The sequence below is a fragment of the Acartia tonsa genome, chromosome 11 (assembly GCF_053477335.1).
Source record: "Acartia tonsa isolate MP-2025a chromosome 11, ASM5347733v1, whole genome shotgun sequence".
NCBI lineage: Eukaryota > Metazoa > Arthropoda > Copepoda > Calanoida > Acartiidae > Acartia > Acartia tonsa.
The window spans coordinates 12,021,283-12,029,223 of NC_137270.1; the positions used below are offsets into that span (position 1 = coordinate 12,021,283).

General features: G+C 32.1%; 1 protein-coding gene across 1 annotated transcript; it reads right to left on the minus strand.

Annotated features, from left to right (window-relative positions):
* Positions 1-1,688: 1,688 nt before the first annotated feature.
* Positions 1,689-5,568, minus strand: LOC145332803 (uncharacterized). The gene is made up of 7 exons (XM_080177863.1): positions 5,286-5,568; positions 4,982-5,025; positions 4,199-4,276; positions 3,492-3,726; positions 3,085-3,264; positions 2,595-2,777; positions 1,689-2,009 (listed from the first exon to the last, which is right to left on the minus strand). The coding sequence occupies exons 1-7, from the start codon at positions 5,305-5,307 to the stop codon at positions 1,738-1,740; spliced, it is 1,014 nt and encodes a 337-aa protein (XP_080033989.1). The 5' UTR covers positions 5,308-5,568; the 3' UTR covers positions 1,689-1,737.
* Between the last annotated feature and the right edge of the window lie 2,373 nt (positions 5,569-7,941).

Sequence of the window (7,941 nt, forward strand, 5' to 3'; positions counted from 1 at the left end):
AAATTGAAATGAAATAACCATTTTATATGATGATGCACAGATATATCATATTCACTTGACTTTAAATAATTCCTTTGGCTATTAGACATAATGTCATAAGCATCTAATTAATTGAGCTTCGTTTGTAAGGATATTATCATCCTTGTTAAAATGATTCTTTATTATAGTTTCCCTATGTTGACAACAGAGAGTTTTAAATCTGACTAAGTTGTGCTAATTTCTAAGGGATCTAAAGGAATAAGACAATGGCCGATAAATTGATGTACATTCCCAATAAAGAAACACAAAATCACCCCTTCTTTAGATTATATTTAGTGGTTGAAACGTTTGGAGATTCGAATTGATAAACAAACCAATCAAAATTTATTAACAGTCCCCAAAGGTTTTATATCAACAAATAGAAAACGTTAGTAAAAAACTTTGGGGACTAGTGTAATAAACGGCCCAATATCCCCTCCCTCCCTGTAAATTGTGCAAATGAAATTCTCCAAGTTGAATTGCACCTTGTTAGCAAATTTAAACTTAATTCCTAGAGAACACAAATTACAGATTACAGGGTGATACAAAAGTACAAAAAAATGGATTAACAAATGAACAAAGTAAATCAAGCATAAGTTCAATAAAGGAAAAATGAGAAAGAAGGACATAATAATAGAAGATAAGATCATGTAAAAAAGACAAAGTTTTTCTGAAAATGGGCATCTCCTAAGAATTGACCTCCATCGTGCTAGGATGAGATAGAATTGATATTAAGGTGACTTAGAAGCATCATGGCATACTTTACAAATATATCGACACAACCTATCTCTAATATTTGCATCAATTTATTTGTAAAGCATGTCATATCTATTCTCTACATCTTAACATTAATTTTAGCTAATATCTAGCTAATGAGTTTTATTACAGAAAAAGAAACCAACCCTACTTTGATTTAATTTTTTATTTCAACACTTACAAAGAATAATTTTAGTAACCACCCTGAGCCTACATATGGAAACTCAATTTGAAACACAATTATAATTTGCTTTAAAGTGAGAGAAACCTCGTTAACGACCCTAGCCACAGATAAAGGAAGTAATAAAAAGAAATTATTATTTATAAGAAAATATTTTAAACCATGTACCCCGAGAAATTGGATACTTTTTTTATTGCTCGATATAGACTATCCTTTTAATGAAAGTAACATGTCTGTCTGTTTGTACCGAAGGATCTCGCTAAACGCTGAACGGATCAGATTTTTTATTGCTATCCCTTCCGGACGGACCTACCAACCTTATTATAAAAAAGCTTAGCTTTAAAAAAAAGCAATTTACTATCTTAGTTTTTCAAAATTGACAGGGAGAAAATTCATAATAATGTATTTAACCGGCCCTAATAATATTTCAAAGGTTACACTTTTCAAGTAGATTTTTCTTAGACATTTAATTAAGAATATAAATTCATATTTTATTTCACTTATATACTTATATCACTTAAACCCTGACTCAAGATAATTTAATGTGTGCAAATGACTGACATAGTAAAAATAAAATAAAAGATAGCATGGATACAACATCCATAAAAGCGAAGCTCTTTAAATCTAACGGTGAAACAAACAATCATGAATGTATAGGAGAACTTAATCAGCAGATAATTTAAAAGTATAAAAGAAAACAAAATATTAACTAAACAAAATAACTAAACAAAGGTAGATGTTAAAATTAATTTATTTCATAGAAATAAAATATACATATTAAACTAATATCTCAAGTATCTAGGAGCGTTATAGTAGTTTGGTCTATAAAATGAATACAGAGCTGGAGAGGCGGATCTATAACCAAATCCTCCATAGCCTCCAAAACCTCCATAACTGCCATATCCAGAACTTCTGTATCCATAAGGAGCAAGGTTGTAAGATCTGCCGGTTCTTGAGGCAATTGTGGTTATGCCATCACCGGCAATGTTGCCAGTTACTTCTGGTCCAGAGAAGAAAGCAACACCTTGACCGGCTCCAGCAAAGGTTCCAGCACCTGCAAATAAGCAAAAAAGTTTTAGCAAAGAATAAATTAAAAATAGACAAATATATTCTAGATGCATAAAAAAGGGAAATTTCCCTCAAAGTTCCTAATTAAGCCCTAAAACATCACTTATTTAAAAAAACGCCCTTCTGGGGGGGGGGGGTATTTTTTCCTAGGGGAGATTTTTCTTGAGGGTAGTGGTACCCTCCCCAAAAATAGTTATAAACCTTCCCGGGACCTACGCGAAGCTACCCTGTTAAGGAGAACCAGATAGTTTCAGCGATATCCATCGGTACAAACAGACACACGGATAAACAAACAGACAAACATTTTTTTAACTTTATTATAAAGATATAATTTGAAAAAAAAACAGAGCCGGGAATAATTTTAATTTTCAGTAAAGGTAAGTTAGGTACTGGATATTTAGTGCAATGTAGGAGTGTTGGCATTGAAAGGCATAAGCCCGGCAGGATAAAGGCATAGGAAAAACACAAACTTTTTAAAATATTTTTAACAAATATTGATTTGCCTCTATGTAAAGAACAAAATCAGCCTTTATACTATCCCTGATTTACATAAGAATTTCAAAGACTATACCTTGAGCGGCAGCAAAACCTGTTCCAGCAAAGCCAGCCTGACCATCAAAGTTCTGGAAGGTGCCGACAGAAAGACCCTGGTTGCCGAAGACATTAATCCGTCCAGAACCATCAAACTGAGCCTGGCCAACTCCACCAAATATACCAAATGGGAACTGGCCGTTGAATTGAGAGACACCAGTACCTAACAAATTAATATTTAAGGAATATTTAAAACGAATACTTTAAATTCCCAATAAACAAATTACTAATTCTGTAGATTACATTAGTAGATATACATTATACATCCCCAATGATAACAAAATTTTAACTTGTTTAAATTTTTAAAAGTGGTTAAAATGTTAAGACACTTAATGAAACACCAATCAATTCATCCTAGAGTTGTGAAGTAAATGAAAAAATAAACATTTAATAAAACTTTAGAGACTAAATTAACAAAGAGCCCCATGTCCACTCCCTTCCAAATCTGGCAGAAATAATCAAAAACAAACCTGCAAAGCCACCAGTTCCAACACCCTGGAATTCAGCAGCTCCGGTGCCGGCAAATGTGATGTCTGCACCAGGTCCAGCAGGGGCTACACCAGGACGGGTAGGGCTGGTAGCTTGTACAGCGGGTCTATTCACAGTGGGAGCTGGGATACGAGATCCAGCTACACTACCAATATTTCCAGCTGAAATAAGAAATGAACTTTAAACAAAATAAAAAAATAAAAAGTAAAATTCCATAAATGAAATAGAACAATCAGTTTTATTTGGGTTTATAATAGAGGGTAATGAAACTATTATTTAAAAGATTAAAGTAGCTGTACTATTAATAGTTATTTCATCTCGCATCGTATTATAAACAGCTTTCTGCAGATATAAAATGTAAATGGAGGAGAGAATAAAATTAACTTACGGTTGGCTCCAGCCAACAGATAGTAAGGAAAGTATGGTCCATACGGCCAGCCATAGGCAGGAACTTGAGGAGGGGCGGGGGACTCGTACTCCGGAACTTCAGGTGCCTCATACTCTGGAACTGCAGGAACAGTATAGGTAGGCTGGCCCTGGTGGGTATAAGGGTTGTATGGCTTGGAAGGAGAGTCAGGCTTGTAGTCCTTAGGTGGCTCTGGCTTGTAGTCCGGCTCATACACCTTAAATCAGACATTAAGGTGTACAAATGTAAAATTGTATATATTGTATCTGATGAAAGCTGTTTAGAACACGATGAGAGTAATAACTAGCATATATTAGATTTAAAATTATTGCTATTCTTATATAAACTAATAGTTTGTATTAAATAGAAAGCATATAAGGCGATACTACTTTTTAAAGAATATTACAGTTTAGTTTCAAACGAAATCAAAATCTTATCTATGCTTAGAGAACATGCAGCAACAAACTTATCTAAAGAGTAGCTGAGCTGGTATACAGAATAATCAACAAAAAAATTATAAAAACATTTTCTTGTTAGTTTGTTTAAATATAATTAATTTGTTAAATTAAGTGTCCAAACGCGTCAACCACTAATTTTAATTTAAAAAAAAGAGCATTTTATGCATTATCGAATATTTACATAAATTTATCGGCCATTATCTTATCCCTTTATATCCCAGAGAATAATACCTTGACTGGTTCTTGTTCATAAACCTTTGGTGGTTCAGGCTCGTAGCCTGGAGGGTCAGCTTTGTATTCAGGTTCGTGCTAAAAAAAGGAAATAACTAATATTTTCTCGTATTCATTCGAAACCAATTAATATCTAGTGGATTAGAACCGGTTCTCATCTATATGAAAAAACTAGGTCTAACATCGTATTATATTTAGTTTTTTTATATAAAAATAAACAACCATTAAAAGTTTTTTTTGTCCCCAAATGACGAAGGCACTGGCTAACAACTGGTTTAATCTTGAATGTACATTTTATAACCGCGGAAAAGCGGTTTATAAAACAATGCCAGAAATAACTATTCATTAAGGGGGAGAGAAGCGGGGGGGGGGGGCAAGTAAGAGTTTTAAATGAACTCCTTAAAGCCAATAAAACATATTCCTGAATGAAACATGTAGGCGTATTATTAATTTATATATTTCCTTTCTTTCGTAGTCCTTTTCAATTTATATTATCTAATGAATATTTTAAACAATAAAAAAAAACTTGCATGAAAAGGAACACAACAGATTAGACAGGCATCTTTCACTTATAGATTAGTTTTACACATTCCAAAGAGTAATAGAGGATCTAACTAACCACTAAACCAAGTTAGTTCTCCTTTACAGGATAGTTTCTCAGGTCCTGGGAAGGTTTATAACTATTTAGGGGGAGAGTACCCCTTTCCAAAGAAAAAGTTACCCCAAATTTTTACAAACTTTAGAGGCCTCTAGGGGCATGGCCGCTAATAACAAATAACTTACATCATAGCTGCCAGCAAACACGCAAGCTGCGCTGCACAATACTCCTAAAATATTAATCATTAGAATGAGAATGCTAAAAAGATTTGTAATCTTGTAAATTATAGATTTATTAACAATTAAAAGCAATACCAAAATACATACGAAATTCTTAAAAACTTAAGTAAAATGCAACACTTGCATATAAAATATTGTGAAAGAGGATTGCCATAAATATTATTTAAACTACATTAAAATTAATAACTAATTATTAATATATTAATAAAATTGATTGAATATATACTGGAGATATAAATAATATACATACCTAAAATGATAGACAACTTCATAACTGCCCAAATAAAACTGATATCTAATTATTCAATCACACAGATATTTATACTAAAATTCATAGACTACAAAAAAACAATAATACAATGGTTCTAAAGTTAATTAGTATCAAGAAATCACAACAGAGTATCTGTAAATATTCTGTTATTATACATGAAATAGTATTATACAGGAACCAACTAAGATTATTGTGTACAATTCGTACTTCAAATAATGCGATAGGGGCCCTGACAAATAATCTTAATTTGATTTTTATAGCCCTTAACGGGCGATTCGTCGTATTTTAAATTGCTTTTAATAGGTTGTTTTAGGTTAGGTTAGGTTATATTGGGTTAGATAATTGCCCCGCAGGGTTAGAGTCCCCCGCAGGGGCTAGAAATAGGAGAAAAGCTACTGTGAAAATACAAAGAAACGCCCCTTAAGGGGCGTTGCCACGAAAGTTACTATACCCAATTCATGTTATATGGGCCGGCATGCAATTATACAATATTTTCATGTTCTATGGATGTTTTATCAGGGCGACATAGGAAAAATAGAAGCCAAATCTATGTAAATAATTTTCCCTTTTTAAGAAAATTCACTTGTAATCATCTAAAATTCCTTTTAGTCGAAAGGCTAAATTTTTTTTTATTTCAACCAAATAATATTTCATAATTTGTCGTAATCTCTTAGCGAGCCTAAGTTTAAAATGCATTTATTGTAATGTTTGTTAGAAATCCAAATGGTTAAAATAGAAAGCTTTTTTTCTAAAATATCATCGGTTGAGTGTTTTAAGGCTATTTCATCTTAATATTTAGGTCTTTGGATGCAATAAAGCTATTTTTCGATCTGAAATACTTGATTGGGTCCTTTAGTTTAGGTAAGCTTCACATTGGTCTAGTTTTCAGATTTAAGCCTCTAGATGCAAGAGGCGCCTTCACAAGTATAATAAAATGTAAAAAAGCTGAAAAATTATGTGTTTCGCTAAACATCACGGTTTTCTTTGACAATAATTTATTTTGCAGTTTCCTATATCCTCCTATAATATAAAGTAGTAAGGTTTTGTAGTAAGCTTCACATGGGTCTTATGATGGTTTTAGGCTATTTCATTCTACATTTCAGTCTTTGGATGGTTTACAGCTATTTTTACAGCCACGCTCTACCCTCGAATAGAGGTCCTTAGTAAATATATCTATAATACAAAGTAGAACGATGTATGTCTGTCTGTCCGTCTGTCCGTCTGTCTGTCCGTCTGAAGCTTAAGATCTCAGTAACCACTGAACCGATTGAGCTCTACTCTTCAGGGAATATACCTACTGGTCCTGTGATGGTTTTAAGCTATTTTCTTGGGGGGTGGGACACTCCCAACCCCCCCAAAAAAATGAAAAATACCCCCCCCCAAAATTTTTTTTTTTTTAACTTTTTCTTTTAAAATCTAAAATACGAAAAATTAGGTTGATCAAACCTCTTGGGGCAAAACCCCTAGAGGCTAGGGGCGAAGCCGCTAGTGTATGATAAAACTTCAAGATGTGTGTATGATATAAAAAATACTATTTACATCACGAAACCTCTTTCAATACACCTCTCAATAATTTATCTTAGCATGTATGTATATTAGTGTGGCCCAAATGAAGGTCTAAATCGCTTTTCAATGTGCGCAATGTAAAAATAGGTTATGTATTGTTTGTAGATTTTAGCCCTATAATTGATTTTAAGAAAAAATCTATCGTTATCTCGTCAAATGCATTTTTATTTTCATTCTTTCTTCCCCAATTAATATAGCCTTACACCAGATATAAAGCAAAACATCAAATTTTCTGTCTGTTTGTTTACAAACATTGAAATAAAATATTAAAATCACCAGGAATAAACACATGAAGAAAGAAAGTATAAAAATTTATTTATGTACAATTACAATAATTTGGGAAAGCTAATTCATACTGCAAAATCATGTAAGAAAAATAATTAAAGATAAGCCTTACTCTTTATTCCTGGTTTAATAAAAACAATCAAATTATTTTTTGCAATATTAATTTTTTTTATTAGTATGCTTTTATTTAAAGTTGAATATGAGAATACGTATATTACATTTTTTTTACCTTCATTTAATTTTTATTTAAATAAATTGTCTCTTTATTGGCGACAATGTCTGTTGAGCCACGAAATTTATTAAAAACACTTTTTCCTATTTTATGTCTTTAACATGTATTTTTTTAGAGTTTTTCATAATTTCTCTTCTCATAAGACTAATAGCTACTGTTTTAGTTCAATTTCTTCCACAAATTATCAATTTAAATAAAACAATGTTTTTAGACGTTTTTCGGAATTATTCGGCAGGAATGGCGGTTCTGCCTACTTTTTATAATTGCTTCATATTTAAACTCTTGTTACATTATTTTAGGTTGGCAGTTCTTTAATTATTTCTTGTTAAAATCATGAAAATATTCCGTTTTTTGATAAAAAGCTTAAGATTGAAATTTCGAGATCAATTTTCATTGTAGAGAGGTCTAGTTTTCACTAAAAGGTCTACATTTGAGCCGGTAACAACTTCAAGGTATGCGCAAATTGATATGGTAAAGATTTAAAAATTCATATTTTTTTGGGCCAGTCTAATGTATATCTATGATTTTCTACCAAAATTAGCATGTATCTAT

What these genes read in the sequence shown, in the direction of transcription:
- LOC145332803 (XM_080177863.1), bottom strand. Translation starts at nt 5,307, where the DNA reads ATGAAGTTGTCTATCATTTTAG. An exon ending in GAAGTTGTCTATCATTTTAG is followed by an intron (nt 5,026 to 5,285) that starts GTATGTATATTA and finishes TTAATATTTTAG; the next exon opens with GAGTATTGTGCAGCGCAGCT. An exon ending in TGGAACTGGTGGCTTTGCAG is followed by an intron (nt 2,778 to 3,084) that starts GTTTGTTTTTGA and finishes TTAATTTGTTAG; the next exon opens with GTACTGGTGTCTCTCAATTC.